This window comes from Lolium perenne, chromosome 1, assembly GCF_019359855.2.
Source record: "Lolium perenne isolate Kyuss_39 chromosome 1, Kyuss_2.0, whole genome shotgun sequence".
Lineage (NCBI taxonomy): Eukaryota > Viridiplantae > Streptophyta > Magnoliopsida > Poales > Poaceae > Lolium > Lolium perenne.
Window position 1 is genome coordinate 200,150,774 of NC_067244.2, and position 22,675 is coordinate 200,173,448.

The following is a 22,675-nucleotide window of genomic DNA, read 5'->3' on the forward strand; positions in this document are numbered from 1 at the left end:
TCGAATATATCAGAAACCATTCCATAGAATAGCATGCGAATAAGATCATTACCAGGCAAAACAAAATATATCACATATTTTATTCTGCTATACACATACACAATCGCTTGTCTATCTCTTGAAACTAATGTAAAGAGACAACTGCGAGGAGGCTGTTGAGTAAAATATTGTATAGGTATAGGTCCCCGTGTTTTCTCAGGGTTGTACCTGTAATTGCACACGTGTCCGCCTATATATACATGAGCAGCCGGCCCTATTGGTGCTGTGCAATCTCCAATAACCTTTCTACATGGTATCAGAGACCCTTCGGGTCCTGACCTAGCCGCCGCCCTCTCTCCCTTGGGGCGCCGCCGGCCACCTCCTCCCAACCCTAGCCGCCGCCCCCTCCTCCTTCGGGCGCCGCCGGCCTCCACCTCCTCCAACCCTAGCCGCCGCCCCTCCTCCCTAGGGCGCCGCCGGCCTCCATCTCCCACCACCGCTTCCGCCCACCACCACCACCACTTCCGCCATGGATCACTTCGACTCCTCCGGCTCCGGCTTCTCCTCCGGCTCCGGCAGCAGCAACCCCTTCGCCGGCCCCTCCGTCGCCGTCATCCGGGACATCCCAATCGCCGAGCGCGTGCCGGTGAAGCTCTCCACCACCGCTGCCAACTTCTTCCCGTGGAAGACGTACTTCGGGCTACTCTTCCGCGAGTATGATCTCCTCGATCACGTTGACGGCACCATCGACCTCCTCGCCATTCCGCACGACCCCGAGTGGCTCGCCATCGACGCCACCATCATCCGCTGGTTCTACCAGACCGTCTCCAACGACATCTTCCGTACTATCGTCCGCGACGGCGACTCCGCCCACACGGTCTGGGCCAAGATCACCGGCCTCTTCACCGACAACAAAATCCAGCGGGTCACCTTCCTCCAGCAGGAGTTCTTTGGCACCCACCAGAACGACATGTCTCTCGACGACTACGCCCTCAAGCTGAAGAGCCTCTCCGACGAGCTCCGTGACTTGGAGTTCCCGATCGATGAAAAGATCATGCTCTCCACCCTGTCGGCGGGTCTCGGCGAGGATCTCAGCAACGCCGCCTCCAACCTCACGCTCCTCACCACGCCCACCTTCGAGCAGGCCGTGGCCTACTTATGCCTCGAGGAGCGCCGCCTCAAGCACCTTCGGGCTCGGGCGGCCCACACTGCCTTCGTCGCCGGCTTCTCCCGCGGTGCCTAGGCCCCCGCACCACGCGCCCCTGCACCTTGTCCCATGGGACCGCCGCCGGGCTTCCCCGCCGCCGGCCAGCCGCCCGGTCCGACCGGGCCGTGGACCGGCCAGCCCGGTCACCAGGCCGGTCCGACCAGATCATGGACCGGCCACGCCGGCGCCCAGGCCAGCCAAACCGGGCCCTGGACCGGCCAGACGGCGCCTTCTGGCAGTGGTCGCCGCGGCCGTCGTCGCCGTGGCGGTGGTGGCAACGGCGACGGCAATGCTGGTGCCAACGCCTCTGCGCCTCGTCCACCTCAGCACACCGCCCCTCCGCCATGGACCGCCGGTCACAATCCGTGGACCGGGGTCGTTCACGCCTACTCCATGCCCGTGCCGCGTGCCCCCTACCCGGGCATCATGGGGCCACGCCCCGCCACTCACCAGGCGTTCTACGCGGCACCCCAGCCCGCCCCGGCCTAAGCCGCCGCACCGGGCGCGACCCCGTGGGATCCCGCGCTCCTGACCGCCCTCCAGAGCGCCCCCTCTGCCGGGGCGTATGGTGGCGGTGGCGACTGGTTCATGGACACCGGTGCTTCCGCGCATATGGCTGCGCACCCCGGTAACCTCTTATTTTCTACACCCGCTTCCACTTCCTCTCGCATCATCGTTGGCAACGGTCATGCTCTTCCCATTACTCACACTGGTTCTATCTCTTTTCCTTCTACTTCCACTCCTCTCTCTCTCCATAATGTTCTTGTTTCTCCTGACTTGATTAAAAATCTTGTTTCCGTAAAGTCTTTCTGTCGTGAAAACCCTGTGACTGTGGAATTTGACGCTTTTGGTTTCTCTGTCAAGGATGGTCATACCCGGATGTTCCTCCACCGATGTGACAGCCCCGGCGATCTCTACCCCGTTGGCGTGGCCTCCACCACCACCGGCCGTCCACTCGCCCTCTCCGCCGGTGTCGACTTTTGGCACGCCCATCTTGGCCATCCTAGCTCCGCCACTCTGCGTCAAATAATGCAAGGCTTCTCCTTTACTTGTAATAAAACGGATGCCCACTCTTGTGAAGCATGTCGTCTAGGCAAACATGTTCGCCTTCCTTTTAGTTCCTCCTCCACAGTCGCGTCTTTTCCTTTTCAACTTATTCATATGATGTTTGGACCTCGCCGGTTCCGAGTAATTCTGGTTATAACTATTATCTTGTGATTCTTGATGATTACTCGCATTTTGTATGGACTTCTCCACTTCGCCGTAAATCAGATGTTGCCGCCACCCTCATCGCCTTCTTCGCCTTTGTCTTCACTGAAAGTGCATGGAACCCCCATGTGTGGTTTTGGTAATTAATGACAATCCCTATGGACTAATGTTTGCATTGAGTTATATTTGTAGGAGTTGTCCATAGGCAATTCTTGAACCATATGTTGGCTTCAAGGTTGCAATAAGAAGAATTTGATGAAGGATATCAAGTGTCAAGTATGTCTTGAAGATGAAGATGAAGTGAGCCCTCAAGTTACTTCAAGACATCAGCATGATGAAGAATGAAGAATGAAGTGCAAGTTCAAGATGAGCCAACTCGAAGAGTTCATAAGCTTGAAGCTTGCCATGGAGAAATGAAGTGCAAGTTCAAGATGAGCCATCTCGAAGAGATCCTTTGCTTGAGTCTTGCCATCCATATGGTGATCATGGATATGTGAAGATGCGCCGAAGCAGAAGCTCTCCCATGGTGGATTATGGGGGAGCAATCCACATGGTGGTCATGTGTGGTGACCCTGCATACCACTGCATGTTGTAGTATGCCAGTCGTTGATATAACATTCGCGAAGTACCATTCCGCAAATATTACATCCCTCAGAGTAGTACAACAGAACATAGCAGGGTCCATAACTCATTCACATATTATTACAATCATCATACACAAGTCGTCTCGGAGCTCCTCTTGGGTTCTGAGAGGATAACTCCTGGGTTCGAGGCGAACCCAACTTATCTTACAATACCATTGTCTCATTAAACTAAACATTTATTTAAACAAGCAGCTAATAGTAAGAGTTCGCGCTGCTCGGCTACTACTACTCCTCCTGATATCCTTAGGCTTGTTCTCCTCCAAAAGCCTCCCCGGATCCGTAGACTATGATGTAGTCTACGCCTTCAACACCTCCTGAGAGGTCTGGTTCCTCGTAGCCGATGATCTCGGCTCCATCATTGCTGTCGTAGTCCTCCTCCTCCAGACGGTTCAGACAATCTAAGCATGGGGTTTAAGAGTGGTATGAGTACGAGCGTACTCAACAAGTTCATTATAGATAAGAGGTGTTTAATGCACTAGCTACGATATTAGACCAGAAAGTCTAACATCAATGCAAGTTTTGATAAACGTTTCTTTAAGAGATTGCTTTTATTTCAAAGAGCTATGTCCGTCAGCCTTCACCGGTTTACTAGAACTTCATGGAGCTCCTTTCCGGCCGCGTTCGCAGTTCCTCAATCCCGGAACAGGGAGTGACAGGTCACAGTTCTTACGCTCTGCAGAGGTGTGTTGCTTTACCCATAAGAGATCTTAACCTTGGTGCCAACCGGGCAGCTTTCCCGTCCACACTTCCTTAGGTGTGAGGCCCGGTATAAGGTCTAGCCAATCATGTTCCTCCGCTACCTCGAACACCCACCCTTTGTTGCATACCCCGACCCTGGGTCCTCGTCGGTCCTCTTATACCACTTAAGGATGGACCCCGACCACGACAACAGTTTGGGACTCGTTAACCAAACTCCTTCGCCGGTAGCTGCAACCCATCATAGACCGCAATACCGTGGGGACTTTAGGCTTCCCCAGCCCACCGCTTGCACTTCGAGCGACAAGTGTCTACGGACTATGCCGTGGGGACTTTAGGCTTCCCCAGCCCACCGCTTGCCCTGACAGATACAAGTGTCTACGGTAAAGCGCATCCGTTGATGAACGAGAGGTGGAAACACTTTTGACTACTCCGTCCCACTCCGGATCTTATGGTTAACACGGATATTACGGCACAAGAATCACTGGCGACATTTGTTGTTTAATCCTAGATGGATATAAGCCCGTGCAATGGAACCTCCACCATATCAACACAATCCATGGTTCCATTGCCCACCACATAGTCATATTCATAGTTATGAAAGTAGTGTTTTTGATTTTTGTGCAATAGTGATAACCATAATACTTTGCAAGTAATTTGATAAAAATACTCAATTGACATGAGCAAGTGATGAACTTGCCTGAACACTGCAAAGTTCTGCAGTTGGTAGGTATGGACTGACCCTTGTCCTCTTGTTCTGAAAAATAGCATCATTGTCCGATAAGGGCAATGGTTAAAGAAGCAATTATGCATGATTCCATTTTTAGGGTTTGTTCCCCCCTTCCGATGTCGTTATTATTTCATGTAAGAGGTTAATACTAAGAATGATTTGAGGATACTTGAATTAAAGTAAAATACAACCTTGAAATGTTGTCAAGGTGTTTTTGAAGTCCAAATGCATTAATGGACTTATTTTCATTATAGAAAATTATATGTGTGATTTAAATCATTATTTAAATCATCAAATTAAGATTCATTCTTAATTGTCTTCAAAAATTCTCTTTGATATTTTATTTAGTTAGAGAATTTTATGTTGATCTATTTTCATATTTTTAATTATGTTTTTAGAACTATTAATAATTTTCTATGATTATTCAAAGTTCAGCATTTTAATTTGTTTGTGAAAAGACAAAAACACCCCTGGGCCCACCTGTCGGTGCAACCCAGTGGGTTAGGTCGAACCGACCGGCTCGGTCCGGCTCGACCAGCCCCACTCCTCTCTCTTCTCCTCACGCGCGATCGAACCCTAACCCTAACCCGCTCTGGCGACCCGCGTCGCCTCCGCCGTCGCCGCTCGATTCCGGCGAGATTCGCCGGGCTTGGCCCCGCCATGGTGCGCAATCAACGCGCCACACGACGGCGGTCAATCCTATCCGCGTCGATCTGACGCGGGCGACCTGCTGCTCTCGGTCTCATCCCCGTCTGGTGCTAGGGTTACGGGATCCGTTCGATCCCGCCGTTCCTGGCGCTCCTGGTGCTTGGACTCCGCCCTGGCTTCGCCGCCGTGGTGCGGGCGGTGCCGTGGTGTCGCCATGGCCAGGCTTGGCTTGGCGCCGCCGCGCTCTGGCGTGTGCCGCCATGGCCGCCATGGCCGTGCCTACCTGCTCGACCACGGTAAGTGTTCCGCCGCCCCCTTTCTCCTGTGCCTCTCTTCTTCTTCCTCCAGTATCCCTGGCCATGGCTTCCCTCCTTGTGGAGGTGCTGGCCTACTGATGTTGGTGCTCTGCTGTGTTTGACTTGCTGCTGTCGCCATAGATCTTAGCTTGCTGTGCTGTGCTGTTCTTGCTCAATTGCTCGCTGTGCTTCCTAGCTATCTCGGTTTATTGTAATCTCTGGCTGTGGTCCTCCTGTGATTGCTCATGAGCATCCAGTGATGCTCATGGCCTACTGGCATGCTCCTATTCATTTTTACTGTCACTAGGGCATACTGTGTGTGCTTAATCTTGTCCCTGGCTTGATTGTGGTGATTAATCCTTGCATACTTGCAAGTGCCAGTGCCCCTGGGCTAGTTCATTTTGTTCAGATTCATGACTATGCTTGATTGAGTATTACTGTTGGCTTAGCAGTGTGATCCAGTGATGAATTTATATGTGCTTTGCTTGTGTATTATGATCCTTGGGTTCATCAAGCCTTTGATGTGCTTCTGGATACAATTATAAAGCCTGATGCTCTTATCTGTGATGCAATTGTTCAGTTATCAAATTATCTGTTCATGTGTGAATTGCTTAGAATGAGTTCTAGCATGCAGTAGCATGCTCTAGCAAGCTTCTGGTGATCATATGATCACCAGTTGCTTGTAAAAGCTGCTCTTTGGTGTCTGTGGCTCACTGTTACTCATTCTATGCTGTGTGTGTATCACACAGGCTTAACCTGGTGTGTATTGTTGTTGGCTTATGCAAATGCTGTTGCTTGCACTGATCCATTGGATCACTGCAAAGCCCTGGTGCTTTTCTTTATTTGTTTTGTTCACTTATCTGTGTTGCCTGAATTTCTTGAAGTGGATAAGTGATGTGAGCTCTTTGTGCGATTGTGATCATCTCAGGAATTGTGACAGGGCTAGATGGATGCCAACTCTCAGGTGTGTACCCTAGCCCTTTACTGAATCCAACTGGATAATGAGGTATAGGTTCTTGTCTTGGCTCGGGGTTGAGGTGGCCCCTGACAGCACTTGTGTTGCTTGTCCAGGTTGCTCCCCTATACGTGATTTGCCATGGTTTGTGTTGGTAGGCTGGAATGGAATAGTTGTTCAACGGCTTGATCCAATCTTGGACTACCGGTGGCTTTTGGTGTTGAGAAATTTATATAGACAAGGATTTGTCTATAGTACGATGGCCTAGCTAATTTGTAGGTGCTTAGTGTGTGGATTAGGCTAGCTATGGTTTCATTCTTGGCTGGATTTCTCTAGTTATGCATGGATTTGCATAACTGTTGTTCCCATAGGATGTTTACCTAGTGGTCTTACCCATCTATGCTTGCACCAAATGGCCTGGTAGCCAGATGATGACACACACAGGGCATTCTACCCTTCTGTGCTCCAGTGATGCATTGTATGCTTAATTATGAGCAAGATATGATCTTGCTCAGGCTTTTGTGTGGTATACCTCACTCCAGCTCCTAGAAAATGAGTGTTGGTGTAGAGGTTTTGCTTCTGGTGGTCTTTTGCTTGCCCTGCTCCTCCTAGCAAGCTTGAAGTCTTGGTTTAATTTCTGGTGATTGTGAATAGATGAGACAGCTCTAGCTGTTCACCTGTTCTTGGTGTTCTTGGCTGTTCTTGATGAACTTACCACTGCTGCCTGTCGATGGATGAACAAATAACTAGGGTTTGGCTCTGAAAAGGTTTTATATGGTGCTCTCTTGCATCCCTGGTCGACAGCTCCTGCTTGTCCCTTTTGGTGACTCACTGATGAGGTGTGAGTGTGTGGTGCCACAAGCACACTCAGTGCCTGTGTGTTGAGCATGCACACCTGATGTGTGTGCTGCTTGTGTGTCTGTGTGAACCAGATCATGTGAACCTGGCTTGGTGTGGATCAGCTCGGCAGAGCTGTGATATTATCCACCATTATAACTTTCTTTTCTAATCTGCCAAGTGGCTTTGCCACTTGGCATAATTTGTTCTTCTTCTTTGTGATTTTGTGCAGGGATCAAGAATGGATAAAAAATGGACTTGGAGTTCATCATATACAAGATCAAGTGAAGATGATCTTGTAGAATTTAGACTAGGATCTTAACTTGTAATTTTTCTTTATTTTCCTTTCTTCTATTCTGCCCATTTATGTAATGTGTTGTATTATTCTTTTACTTCACTTATGAATATTGTAAAGACATTGTAATGTGTGTGATGATCAATAAAGCTCAAAGTTTTCTCTAATGAGCTTTACTTTATTATAATTGTTCATCTAGTTCATTATTGATCATTTACTTAATTATTAATATTTGTTTAATGAATTACCTCAATTTTGAATTATGAGATATTCATATGATGTTTAAATTTGAAATTCAAATTCAGCCTTGGTTTGAATTCAACCATGTCATATCATTTGGAATTCAATCAAGCAAACTCTCTTCTCTCTTCTCAAAACCCTAACTAGTGAAGTGAGAAGCAAGTTTGTCGCACTCTCGAAACCCTAACCCTGTAAGGTGTCGAGAGAGAAACTTGTCCCCCTTCGATGCAGTTTTTGTTTAAAAGCGCGAAATTTCCCCAGAATTTACTATGCAATGCACATCCCTTTCTAAATTCTACCCCTCGATCGTCTCTAAACCTGGGACATTACAGCCTTTCCCCCTTAAAGAAAACTTCGTCCCGAAGTTGTGGTTGTAATACCTGAACAGCTCGGGGTATGTTTTCCTCAGGTCTTCCTCTTTTTCCCAGGTGGCTTCCCTCTCGGGATGATGCTTCCATTGAATCTTGCAATACTTGATTGCCTTGTTTCTGAGTTGTTTCCAGCTCTCCTCGAGAATCTTGGCTGGCTTCTCGATGTACGTCAGGTCTGGTTGTAACTCAAGCTCTTCATGTGATATTGGTTCATCTGGGGTCTTCAAACATTTCCGAAGTTGTGACACATGGAATATGTTATGAACTTGAGCTAACCTTCCCGGTAGATCCAACTCAAAGGCTAAACCTCGATTCTGACTCAGTATCTTGAAAGGTCCTATATATCTAGGACTGAGTTTCCCTTTTACTCCAAACCTCTGGAGTCCTTTCATCGGGCTTACCTTAAGATAAACCATGTCTCCAACTTGTGGCTCCCACGTCCTTCTCTTCTGATCGGCGTAACTCTTTTGCCGACTCTGGGCTATCTTGAGCCTGTCTCTGATAATGTCAATGATTTGTTGTTTTTCCTTGACATAATCAGGGTTGAACTCTTTGCTTGCTCCGGCTTCATACCAACATATTGGCGATCTACACTTCCTTCCATACAGAGCTTCAAATGGTGCCATCTTGATGCTGCTTTGATAACTATTGTTGTATGAAAACTCTGCTAAAGGTAGATGCTCCTCCCATGATCCTCCGAAGTCTAGGGCACAAGCCCTAAGCATATCTTCTAAGATCTGATTGGTTCTCTCGGTTTGTCCACCGGTTTGTGGATGATAAGCGGTACTATAATCCAACTTGGATCCTAAAGCTTCGTGAAGCTGCTTCCAAAATGCTGATGTGAACACGGATCCTCGATCCGACACTATCTTCTTAGGCACTCCATGCTTACTCACGATCTCTTTGATGTAAAGATCGATAAGTTTCTCTCCTTTATCCTGCTGGTTTACCGCTAAAAAGTGTGCACTTTTCGTCAACCGGTCCACGATTACCCATATCATGTCCTTCTTTTTATTGGTCATGGGTAGTCCGGTGATGAAATCCATCCCTATTTCCTCCCATTTCCACTCTGGAATAGGTAGAGGTTGTAACTTCCCTGCGGGACTCTGATGTTCAGCCTTCACTCGCTGGCAGGTATGGCATTCTGCCACATATTGTGCTATCTCCCTCTTCATATTATTCCACCAGAATAGTTCCTTTAAGTCCATGTACATCTTTGTACTTCCTGGATGTATTGAATATGGTGTTTGATGAGCTTCCCGGAGTATTACTTCCTTGATTTCAGCAATATCCGGAACGCAAATCCTCTTCTGGAACCACAAAGATCCAGATTCTCCACGGTGAAATTCTGATGGTCTTCCCTCATCTATTCTCCTCATCTCTTCTACAATGAATGGATCGTCCAACTGACCCATCATTATCTCATTCTTCAAGTTAACATTAAGTTCCTCGGCTACTTGCAACGCTGATAATCCTTCATGGGCTTCCTTCTCCCAAAGTTGTATTTGGGCTTGGCTTATTTCCTTCCTCAACTCCGGTGATATTTCTTGTTCCACTCCTCCGGTACTCTTCCTACTCAGGGCGTCTGCTACTACATTAGCCTTTCCTGGTGTGTAATTGATTGTCAGATCATAATCCTTGATCAATTCTAGCCATCTTTTCTGCCTCATGTTGAGTTCCTTCTGAGTGAAGAAATATTTGAGGCTTTTGTGGTCTGTATAGAGCTCACACTTAGCTCCATAGAGAAAATGTCTCCATGTTTTAAGTGCAAATACGACCGCTGCTAATTCTAAGTCATGCGTTGGATAGTTCACTTCATGAGGTCTGAGTTGCCTCGATCCATAAGATATCACTTTCCGATCTTGCATTAGTACGCAACCCAATCCATGTTTGGATGCGTCACAGTACACGGTGTAATCCTTGCCAACTTCCGGAACTGCTAACACCGGTGCTGTGGTGAGTTTCTCCTTCAGAGTTTGAAAACTCTTCTCACACTCTTCTGACCACACGAATGGTGTGTTCTTCCTTAGCAACTTTGTCATTGGTCCTGCGATCTTAGAGAATCCTTCAATGAATCTCCGATAATATCCTGCCATTCCAAGGAATCCTCGGATTTCCTTGACAGTCTTGGGTGCTTCCCATTCTAAAACTGCTGCTACCTTGCTCGGGTTGACAGCGATTCCATCTTTACTAATGACATGACCAAGAAATTCCACTTGATCTAGCCAAAATTCACACTTACTGAGTTTGGCATAAAGTTGGTGTTCCCTTAGTGTTTGCAATACTAACCTCAAATGATCGGCATGTTCTGCCTTGTTCTTGGAATATATCAAGATATCATCGATGAATACGATGACAAACTTGTCTAGATATGGCATGAAAATCTTATTCATGAGATTCATGAATATTGCTGGGGCATTGGTCAATCCAAAAGGTACTACAAGGTATTCATGGTGTCCATACCTTGAGACAAAGGCAGTTTTCGGAACGTCCTCCTTCTTGATCTTTATCTGGTGATAACCCGATCTCAGATCAATCTTGGAAAAGACTCCCGCTCCTCTAACCTGATCAAATAGATCTTGTATCCTTGGAAGTGGATACTTGTTCTTGATTGTGACGTTGTTCAGATTTCTGTAGTCTCCGCACATCCTTCTTCCTCCATCCCTTTTATCCACGAAGATCACAGGTGATCCCCATGGTGAAACACTCTCCTGAATGAATCCCTTCTGTTCCAAGTCATCCAGTTGTTCCTTGAGTTCTTTCAATTCCTTAGGCCCCATCTTATATGGTGCCTTGGCAATCGGAGCTGTTCCTGGAATTAGGTCGATAGTGAATTCTATCTCCCTATCTGGTGGCATACCAGGTAATTCCGCAGGAAACACATCCTGGAATTCATTTACTACAGATATATCTTCTAACTTCACCTCCTTCATGCTATTCAGCTGTAGCTCCACTTCAATCTGTGTATGTTTGTCGCCTTGGTAGATCATTCTACTTCCATCGGGACTTTTTAATGACACCGTTTTGTTTACACAGTCGATCAATGCTCCATTAGCTTCTAACCAGTTCATACCAAGAATGACATCAATGTCCTTCATCGGTAAAATGAACAGGTCCGCGTCAAACGCGCACTTATTGATCATAATGACTTGTTTTTGTTTGGCATGGGTTACTACTATCGTTCCCCCCGCAGAAAGTATGGTTATGGGTGTATCTAACTTAGTGCAACTAATCTCATGTTTGATGATGAATTGTTGAGAAATGAATGATGTAGTTGCACCAGTATCAAAAAGTACTTTGCCAGGATGAGTGAGTATCTGGAGCGTACCTATCACCGCCTGGTCAGAGTTGACCACCTCCTCCAGACTGGTACAGTTCAGCTTGCCGAAGGGCTTCTTATTCTTCCAATTCCCTCCGGTGTTTCCTCGATTTCCTCCTCCTCCACTATTCTTCTTGGGGCAGTCCTTCAGCATGTGCCCCTCCTGACGACACCCAAAGCATATGATCCTGGGTTTCTTACAATCCTTCATGACATGTCCTTTTAAACCACAGGAATGGCATATAATCTGATTTGCAGACTGATATCCTTGGTTCCTCCTCTGATTGCTATTGTTGTTGTTGTTGTTGTTGTTGTTATACCGTGGCTTGAAACTCAAGCTGGTATTGGGCTTGTTACTAACAAACCTCTTAGGCTCATACTTGGCCTTCTTCCTCTTCTCTTCTTGCAGTTGTTTAAAGTCATCTTCAAGAGTGATGGCTGCATCCACCAACTCTTGGAATTCCGTTGCTCTCATCATCCGAAGCTGCACCTTAAACTGGGGACTTAACCCCCTCAGAAATCTCTTCTTCTTCTTGTCCTCGGTATTGACTTCCTCAACAGCATACCGGGACAGCTTTGAAAACTCCCTGACATAAGTCAGGATTGCCTTATCCTTCTGCTCGAGACTCTCAAACTCTCGACGCTTCAGTTCCACAATACTTTCAGGGACATTGGATTCCCTGAACTTCCTTGCAAACTCCTCCCAGGTGAATACCTTTCCTGCCGGATACACAGCTACAATGTTGTCCCACCATGATGCGGCAGGTCCACATAGCAGATGGGTAGCATATCGGACCTTCTCTTGGTCATTGCATCCAACAGTGTTGAGCTTGCGCTCAGTATCCATCAACCAATCTTCCGCGTCCATAGGCTCTGGCGCGTATGCGAACGATATCGGCTTGGTGTTTTGGAAGTCTGCTAATGTGACTCCCTGGTTCTCAGGTCTCTCCATCCTATTCTGCTGCATCAGATCCTGAAGGAATTTGTTCTGCATCTCCAGTGTTACACGCTGCCTTTCTTCCGCCAGTTGCATGTACTGGATGAAGTTTTGCTGCGTCATGGGTGGTGGTGGTGGTGGAAACTGATCTCTGGCTGCACCCTCAGCCTCTTCCTTTTCCTTTGCTTCGCGCTCCATGCGCTGCGCTTCCGTCTCATTTCCTAACGTTCCCGACATAATCCCCCTAGTTCTGCAACACAAGATGATACTCATAGTTACTCCATGCGCAAGTTTTCTGAGCTCAACTTTGTGCACAGAACTAATCACGCAATGGAAATCAAGAAGCAAAACCAAATCATACAAAACATATACCCTGTATATACATACATAAGTGGTCTTATTACAATACTCAAGTCGATGTGAGTATGCAAACTCACTTATTAAAGTATATGTACAAATTATACAAATATTACAAACTATAATACACGTGGTACTTGTGTATTATAGCCACGCCTCCCTTGGTGGACTTCTAATCGGTCTTCACTCCCGATACATTCCAGGCTTCCATCCGGTCGAACGTGTCGTCCTCCTGATAGACCCTGGAACATAAGGTCTCCCCGTTGGCTTGTAGTCCGAATCCGATGATGACCCTAAGGAGAAATCAGTATTCACAAACTGATCGTTGAGTGCATCATAGTCCACCCATCGGGTGTACTCTCCTGTAGCCCCACCATAAGGGTTACCAAAACCCATACCCGACTCAACCTGTGTCGGATATCCTCCATCCACTCCTTCATTACTAGGATAGCTCTGGTTCTGGGTTGTTGCATCATCGTTCATCTCTCCATCATAATACTCAGTAGTACTATGGGTTCCAGTATCACTACCCCAACGCCAACCCCTAGAATTCTCGATCGGAGTCTCGGAACGCTGGTTGTTTCCGGATTCCGCTCCGCCTTCGTATCCCCCATAGGAACTATTCAGGTAGTTCCCAGGTGTAGCAGGTGTAGGTTCACGTGCAAGTGGATCAAAGCTGATGTAGTCACCAGCTGAATAAACTGGTGTGTGCACTACATTCTCCATAGGTTCTTTTCCCCTACTCTCCTCCTTAGGTTCGGTAAATTCCTCTAGCATCGTATCAATAGCTCCTATCAGATGATGATTCAGCTGAAAGAGTAATGATATGAAGTTACGGCTATTATCCATATATTTTGCCGCTGCTATGGGTTTGCGTTTGGCATATTTGTAGTGGTTGAGCATGGGATCTTCTTCTTCCTGATTATGGGGAATATGGGAAAACTCGGAATCCATAAGCTCTTTTGTCTTATGTTCCCGTATGTCGGTTATGGCTCTCATAACAGCTATATGATAAGCTGTGTTGGTTGTCCTAGCTTCTCCAGCTGGCATGACTACGCTCATTCCCAAAGATTCGGGAAGTCGCAGTCCTACTCTGCACTTGGCTAATACCGGTCCATCATAGAACATGTACTTCTTTACTGGAATCTGGGGATCACACCCAAATTCCAGCAACATGGCTCGTAGGATATCAGCAAGTCCTCCTTTGTACTCGTTCAGTGTGGAATCCATAACTTTCACGTTTCTTCCCGGTCGTGAACTTGCCATGTTGGCTGTAGAAATAGAAAGATTATAAGATTAGTAATAATGCATCATAATAGAGATAATAAAGAATTATCGCACTAAAAGATATGATTGTTGTATTCTCAATTGAATATACACCATATTTTTAGAGAATTCTTTACTAATCCTATTTGACTCCTAACGTTTGGTCCCATTTACTAGGTTCCAACCTAAGGTCAAAGCTTTTGCTCTGATACCAACTGTGGTGACCCTGCATACCACTGCATGTTGTAGTATGCCAGTCGTTGATATAACATTCGCGAAGTACCATTCCGCAAATATTACATCCCTCAGAGTAGTACAACAGAACATAGCAGGGTCCATAACTCATTCACATATTATTACAATCATCATACACAAGTCGTCTCGGAGCTCCTCTTGGGTTCTGAGAGGATAACTCCTGGGTTCGAGGCGAACCCAACTTATCTTACAATACCATTGTCTCATTAAACTAAACATTTATTTAAACGAGCAGCTAATAGTAAGAGTTCGCGCTGCTCGGCTACTACTACTCCTCCTGATATCCTTAGGCTTGTTCTCCTCCAAAAGCCTCCCCGGATCCGTAGACTATGATGTAGTCTACGCCTTCAACACCTCCTGAGAGGTCTGGTTCCTCGTAGCCGATGATCTCGGCTCCATCATTGCTGTCGTAGTCCTCCTCCTCCAGACGGTTCAGACAATCTAAGCATGGGGTTTAAGAGTGGTATGAGTACGAGCGTACTCAACAAGTTCATTATAGATAAGAGGTGTTTAATGCACTAGCTACGATATTAGACCAGAAAGTCTAACATCAATGCAAGTTTTGATAAACGTTTCTTTAAGAGATTGCTTTTATTTCAAAGAGCTATGTCCGTCAGCCTTCACCGGTTTACTAGAACTTCATGGAGCTCCTTTCCGGCCGCGTTCGCAGTTCCTCAATCCCGGAACAGGGAGTGACAGGTCACAGTTCTTACGCTCTGCAGAGGTGTGTTGCTTTACCCATAAGAGATCTTAACCTTGGTGCCAACCGGGCAGCTTTCCCGTCCACACTTCCTTAGGTGTGAGGCCCGGTATAAGGTCTAGCCAATCATGTTCCTCCGCTACCTCGAACACCCACCCTTTGTTGCATACCCCGACCCTGGGTCCTCGTCGGTCCTCTTATACCACTTAAGGATGGACCCCGACCACGACAACAGTTTGGGACTCGTTAACCAAACTCCTTCGCCGGTAGCTGCAACCCATCATAGACCGCAATACCGTGGGGACTTTAGGCTTCCCCAGCCCACCGCTTGCACTTCGAGCGACAAGTGTCTACGGACTATGCCGTGGGGACTTTAGGCTTCCCCAGCCCACCGCTTGCCCTGACAGATACAAGTGTCTACGGTAAAGCGCATCCGTTGATGAACGAGAGGTGGAAACACTTTTGACTACTCCGTCCCACTCCGGATCTTATGGTTAACACGGATATTACGGCACAAGAATCACTGGCGACATTTGTTGTTTAATCCTAGATGGATATAAGCCCGTGCAATGGAACCTCCACCATATCAACACAATCCATGGTTCCATTGCCCACCACATAGTCATATTCATAGTTATGAAAGTAGTGTTTTTGATTTTTGTGCAATAGTGATAACCATAATACTTTGCAAGTAATTTGATAAAAATACTCAATTGACATGAGCAAGTGATGAACTTGCCTGAACACTGCAAAGTTCTGCAGTTGGTAGGTATGGACTGACCCTTGTCCTCTTGTTCTGAAAAATAGCATCATTGTCCGATAAGGGCAATGGTTAAAGAAGCAATTATGCATGATTCCATTTTTAGGGTTTGTTCCCCCCTTCCGATGTCGTTATTATTTCATGTAAGAGGTTAATACTAAGAATGATTTGAGGATACTTGAATTAAAGTAAAATACAACCTTGAAATGTTGTCAAGGTGTTTTTGAAGTCCAAATGCATTAATGGACTTATTTTCATTATAGAAAATTATATGTGTGATTTAAATCATTATTTAAATCATCAAATTAAGATTCATTCTTAATTGTCTTCAAAAATTCTCTTTGATATTTTATTTAGTTAGAGAATTTTATGTTGATCTATTTTCATATTTTTAATTATGTTTTTAGAACTATTAATAATTTTCTATGATTATTCAAAGTTCAGCATTTTAATTTGTTTGTGAAAAGACAAAAACACCCCTGGGCCCACCTGTCGGTGCAACCCAGTGGGTTAGGTCGAACCGACCGGCTCGGTCCGGCTCGACCAGCCCCACTCCTCTCTCTTCTCCTCACGCGCGATCGAACCCTAACCCTAACCCGCTCTGGCGACCCGCGTCGCCTCCGCCGTCGCCGCTCGATTCCGGCGAGATTCGCCGGGCTTGGCCCCGCCATGGTGCGCAATCAACGCGCCACACGACGGCGGTCAATCCTATCCGCGTCGATCTGACGCGGGCGACCTGCTGCTCTCGGTCTCATCCCCGTGCGGTGCTAGGGTTACGGGATCCGTTCGATCCCGCCGTTCTGGCGCTCCCGGTGCTTGGACTCCGCCACAGCTTCGCCGCCGTGGTGCGGGCGGTGCCGTGGTGTCGCCATGGCCAGGCTTGGCTTGGCGCCGCCGCGCTCTGGCGTGTGCCGCCATGGCCGCCATGGCCGTGCCTACCTGCTCGACCACGGTAAGTGTTCCGCCGCCCCCTTTCTCCTGTGCCTCTCTTCTTCTTCCTCCAGTATCCCTGGCCATGGCTTCCCTCCTTGTGGAGGTGCTGGCCTACTGATGTTGGTGCTCTGCTGTGTTTGACTTGCTGCTGTCGCCATAGATCTTAGCTTGTTTGTCTTTGTCTTGTTCTTGCTCAATTGCTCGTTGTGCTTCCTAGCTATCTCGGTTTATTGTAATCTCTCGGCTGTGGTCCTCCTGTGATTGCTCATGAGCATCCGGTGATGCTCATGGCCTACCGGGCATGCTCCTATTCATTTTTACTGTCACTAGGGCATACTGTGTGTGCTTAATCTTGTCCCTGGCTTGATTGTGGTGATTAATCCTTGCATACTTGCAAGTGCCAGTGCCCCTGGGCTAGTTCATTTTGTTCAGATTCATGACTATGCTTGATTGAGTATTACTGTTGGCTTAGCAGTGTGATCCAGTGATGAATTTATATGTGCTTTGCTTGTGTATTATGATCCTTGGGTTCATCAAGCCTTTGATGTGCTTCTGGATACAATTATAAAGCCTGATGCTCTTATCTGTGATGCAATTGTTCAGTTATCAAATTATCTGTTCATGTGTGAATTGCTTAGAATGAGTTCTAGCATGCAGTAGCATGCTCTAGCAAGCTTCTGGTGATCATATGATCACCAGTTGCTTGTAAAAGCTGCTCTTTGGTGTCTGTGGCTCACTGTTACTCATTCTATGCTGTGTGTGTATCACACAGGCTTAACCTGGTGTGTATTGTTGTTGGCTTATGCAAATGCTGTTGCTTGCACTGATCCATTGGATCACTGCAAAGCCCTGGTGCTTTTCTTTATTTGTTTTGTTCACTTATCTGTGTTGCCTGAATTTTACTGAAGTGGATAAGTGATGTGAGCTGCTGTGCAGTTGTGATCATCTAATTAATTGTGACAGGGCTAGATGGATGCCAACTCTCAGTTGAGTACCCTAGCCCTTTACTGAATCCAAATGGATAATGAGGTATAGGTTCTTGTGCTGGCTCAGGGTTGAGGTGGCCCTGACAGCACTTGTGTTGCTGTCCAGGTTGCTCCCCTATCTGTGATTTGCCATGGTTTGTGTTGACTGGCTGGAATGGAATAGTTGTTCACTGGCTTGATCCAATCTTGGACTACCAGTGGCTTTTGGTGTTGAGAAATTTATATAGACAAGGATTTGTCTATAGTCTGATGGCCTAGCTAGCTGTAGGTGCTTAGTGTGTGGATTAGGCTAGCTATGGTTTCATTCTTGGCTGGATTTCTCTAGTTATGCATGGATTTGCATAACTGTTGTTCCCATAGGATGTTTACCTAGTGGTCTTACCCATCTATGCTTGCACCAAATGGCCTGGTAGCCAGATGATGACACACACAGGGCATTCTACCCTTCTGTGCTCCAGTGATGCATTGTATGCTTAATTATGAGCAAGATATGATCTTGCTCAGGCTTTTGTGTGGTATACCTCACTCCAGCTCCTAGAAAATGAGTGTTGGTGTAGAGGTTTTGCTTCTGGTGGTCTTTTGCTTGCCCTGCTCCTCCTAGCAAGCTTGAAGTCTTGGTTTAATTTCTGGTGATTGTGAATAGATGAGACAGCTCTAGCTGTTCACCTGTTCTTGGTGTTCTTGGCTGTTCTTGATGAACTTACCACTGCTGCCTGTCGATGGATGAACAAATAACTAGGGTTTGGCTCTGAAAAGGTTTTATATGGTGCTCTCTTGCATCCCTGGTCGACAGCTCCTGCTTGTCCCTTTTGGTGACTCACTGATGAGGTGTGAGTGTGTGGTGCCACATGCACACTCAGTGCCTGTGTGTTGAGCATGCACACCTGATGTGTGTGCTGCTTGTGTGTCTGTGTGAACCAGATCATGTGAACCTGGCTTGGTGTGGATCAGCTCGGCAGAGCTGTGATATTATCCACCATTATAACTTTCTTTTCTAATCTGCCAAGTGGCTTTGCCACTTGGCATAATTTGTTCTTCTTCTTTGTGATTTTGTGCAGGGATCAAGAATGGATAAAAAATGGACTTGGAGTTCATCATATACAAGATCAAGTGAAGATGATCTTGTAGAATTTAGACTAGGATATTAACTTGTAATTTTTCTTTATTTTCCTTTCTTCTATTCTGCCCATTTATGTAATGTGTTGTATTATTCTTTTACTTCACTTATGAATATTGTAAAGACATTGTAATGTGTGTGATGATCAATAAAGCTCAAAGTTTTCTCTAATGAGCTTTACTTTATTATAATTGTTCATCTAGTTCATTATTGATCATTTACTTAATTATTAATATTTGTTTAATGAATTACCTCAATTTTGAATTATGAGACATTCATATGATGTTTAAATTTGAAATTCAAATTCAGCCTTGGTTTGAATTCAACCATGTCATATCATTTGGAATTCAATCAAGCAAACTCTCTTCTCTCTTCTCAAAACCCTAACTAGTGAAGTGAGAAGCAAGTTTGTCGCACTCTCGAAACCCTAACCCTGTAAGGTGTCGAGAGAGAAACTTGTCCCCCTTCGATGCAGTTTTTGTTTAAAAGCGCGAAATTTCCCCAGAATTTACTATGCAATGCACATCCCTTTCTAAATTCTACCCCTCGATCGTCTCTAAACCTGGGACATTACATCATGGTTATGTGAAGATGCGCCGAAGAAGAAGCTCTCCCATGGTGGATTATGGGGGAGCGATCCACAAGACTTCGTCAAGCAAGTGTTATCACCAGGATTTGACCGAGTCAGAGGTGGGCAGCGATCAAGATGGATTTAAAGAGTATACATAGAAGAATTACGTGAATCGGCCTGTTATGCAAAGTTGGGCTAGTTTGCCCTTGTATCTGTAACATAGTAGATTACGTGTCGGTTAGTTAGAGTTTGCCTCGTGCACGGTTGGGATTATTCCCACGTTAGAAAGTCCCCTGGACTATAAATATGTATCTAGGGTTTATGAAATAAACAACAACCAACGTTCAACCAACAAATCAATCCTGGCGCATCGCCAACTCCTTCATCTCGAGGGTTTCTACCGGTAAGCATCATGCTGCCTAGATCGCATCTTGCGATCTAGGCAGCACAGGCTTATGTTGTTCAAGCGTTGCTCGTACTGAAGCCTTTTTGATGGCGAGCAACGTAGTTATCTTAGATATGTTAGGGTTAGCATTGTTCTTCGTATCATATGCTATCGTAGTGCAACCCTTGCATATCTAGCCGCCCTCACACCTATCTTAGGTGTGGGGGCGGCACCCCGCTTGATCATAATTTAGTAGATCCGATCCGTTACGGTTGCTCCTTGTTCTACAAGGATTAGTTTAACATCTGCAATAGTTAGGCCTTACAAAGGGTTGGAGGATCCAGCGGCACGTAGGGTGTCGTTTGCTAGTCCTAGACAGGATGTTCCGGGGATCAACCTCGTGTTGGTTTTTAGGCCCTATCTAGGATCGGCTTACGATCACCGTGCGTGGCCGCGAGGCCCAATCGTGAGTAGGATGATCCGATTATGCGGTGAAAACCCCAGATCGTCGTAGATCATTTTAGCTTTATCTTGATCAAGCAGGACCACCATATATTCGTGCACCTCGTACGAATCATGGTTGGATCGGCTCTTTGAGCCGATTCACAGGACAACCTGAGAGCCGATCGAGGCTCGTATTTAATGTTTACGTGTATGTCATGCAGGAAACTAAGCGCGGCATCTCCATCACCTTCCTGACCAGGTATAGGTCAGGTGGCACGCCCTTGCATCAGCATCGGACGTGTGTACCAGAGGCTTTGCGGGCCGTCGCTCGGAGGGACCAGGGCCAGCCGCAGCCCTAAGTTGTTCCCGGCTCTACTGTGTAGCCCGTCGCTGCCCGCCGGTGGGTTTTGACCGCAACACATTCTGGCACGCCCGGTGGGACCATCGTCTACATCAACCACATCGCCATCTACATCTGAGATGGCGGACGGCACGCCAGTCACGTATGAGGATCTGACCGACGAGCTCAAGAAGAAGTATGACGAGGTCAAAGCCATCCTCGAAGCCGACCTCATCGGCTCTTTCCACAGAACCCGTTCACATGGCATCAGGTGGAAGGGGTTCATGCCTGATGGTGCACTCGATGGGATAGACCTCTCTGCCCCGTCAGAAGAACGCACCAGGTCCCTGCGGCAGGAGATCAACTACTTGGTGGCTCACTCGCTACACCGCCACTCTGAGAACCTGGTAAACACGTTGGAGCGTGTCGCTCTTCGCGTGATCCAGGAGATCATGAGGCACCAGTACTCGCCGTCAGGACCAGCTCTCGGGACGCATCAAGGAGAGTTGCCACTCCAGTCCCGTCCACCGCTGCCATTTGCATTGGCAGCACCAGAAGTGCCGAATTCACCGGCATTCGTCGTCTACAAGATCGGTGGTGACCCTAGTGACTGCCAGTTCTTGCATGAGGCGCCTAAGGAGATCCCTCACGGGTACATGTGCACGTATGTGCCAGATTGCGGTAACTGGGCGCTCACAAACCAGGCCGCGACATCAGGGACTTCTGGGAAAGTAGGAGGAACGTCAGCAACAGATCTTGAGAAGCAGACGTGGCTAACTAAATATGCCACCCCGACGAACCTCCAGAGCTCAGCTCCTGCAGTTGGCTCAGAGCTGGAAAAGCAAGCATGGCTGGCTAAGTACGCCACCCCGGCGAATCTTGAGTTCGACTCTGCAGCCAGACAACGGATCAGATCGGTGCTATCTTGAGAGACCAGTTCGGCATGGTGCCGAAAAGGAGGGCAATCGGCTATTCCAAGCCGTACCCCGACGAGTACGAGTTGATCCCGCTACCACCTAAATATCGGCTCCCTGATTTCTCCAAATTCAGTGGATCAGATGGTTCCAGCTCCATCGAGCATGTAAGCCGATATTTGGCACAGCTAGGAACGGCCTCAGTGTCGGATCCACTACGCGTGAGGCTCTTCTCACAGTCCCTCACGGGATCGGCTTTCGGGTGGTACACCTCGTTGCCACCAGACTCGATCCGGACTTGGAAGCAGTTGGAAGAACAGTTCCATACACAGTACCACTCAGAGGCTTCCGAGTCTGGCCTTGCCGATCTAGCACAAATACGTCAGAAGCGTGGAGAAACTGTGACAGAATACATCCAGCGCTTCAGGAATCTTAGGAACCGATGTTATTCGGTTCGTGTGACTGAAAAGGAAGCAGTCGAGTTGGCAGTAGCGGGCCTTGCAGCACCGCTCAAGGACATGGCCTCCCAAGCAGACTACCCCTCACTGGCGCACATGGTTCAGAAACTGTCGGCATATGAACAGCGCCACCCGGACTTGTACCAGGACAAATTCAAGCGTGCAGTAGTCCTGGTCGAGGCAGAGGAAGACGAAGTTTCTGCGGGAGATCAAGAGGTAGCAGTGGCTGAATGGACTCGGGGGGCAACCCCCGTGTCCTGCAAATGGGTTAAGCCACCAGGTCCACCCAGGGGTTTTGATTTTGACGTGACCAAAACTGAGCAAATCTTCGACCTCCTGCTCAAGGAGAAGCAGTTGAAGATACCCGAAGGTCTCAAATTCCCCACGGTTCAAGAGCTGAACGGAAAGCCATACTGCAAATGGCATAACTCGCTCTCCCATGCCACCAACGACTGCAGGGTGTGGCGTCAGCAGATCCAAATGGCGATAGAACAAGGACGTCTGATTTTCAACCAGTACGCCATGAAGGTCGACACTCACCCCTTCCCCGCCGTTAACATGGTGGAATGCACTTACCCTGAAGGTTGCCAGCCAGGATCCTCGTTCAGCATCAACATGGTAGGACTTGGACACCACTCTGGCAAGGATGGAGACGAGGGCAGCTGCTCTCGTAGCAAGGACGCAGAGGAGGCCGCTCCACGCGATCGGCTCCGTCATGATGGCAAGCGCTACATCACAGAGGGAGAAGTGAAGAACATAAGATATCAACGACCCCTCTCTGATCACCTCCTCAACAAGTATGTGAGTCAGTATGACCGACGCCGAC

General features: G+C 47.3%; 1 protein-coding gene across 1 annotated transcript; it reads left to right on the forward strand.

The window, feature by feature from the left end:
- Window positions 1-508: 508 nt before the first annotated feature.
- LOC127336305 (uncharacterized) lies at window positions 509-1,222 on the forward strand. Its single transcript, XM_051363104.1, has one exon. It carries the CDS (start codon window positions 509-511, stop codon window positions 1,220-1,222), a length of 714 nt encoding a protein of 237 aa, XP_051219064.1.
- Window positions 1,223-22,675: the final 21,453 nt, after the last annotated feature.

What these genes read in the sequence shown, in the direction of transcription:
- LOC127336305 (XM_051363104.1), top strand. Translation starts at nt 509, where the DNA reads ATGGATCACTTCGACTCCTCCGGCTCCGGCTTCTCCTCCGGCTCCGGC.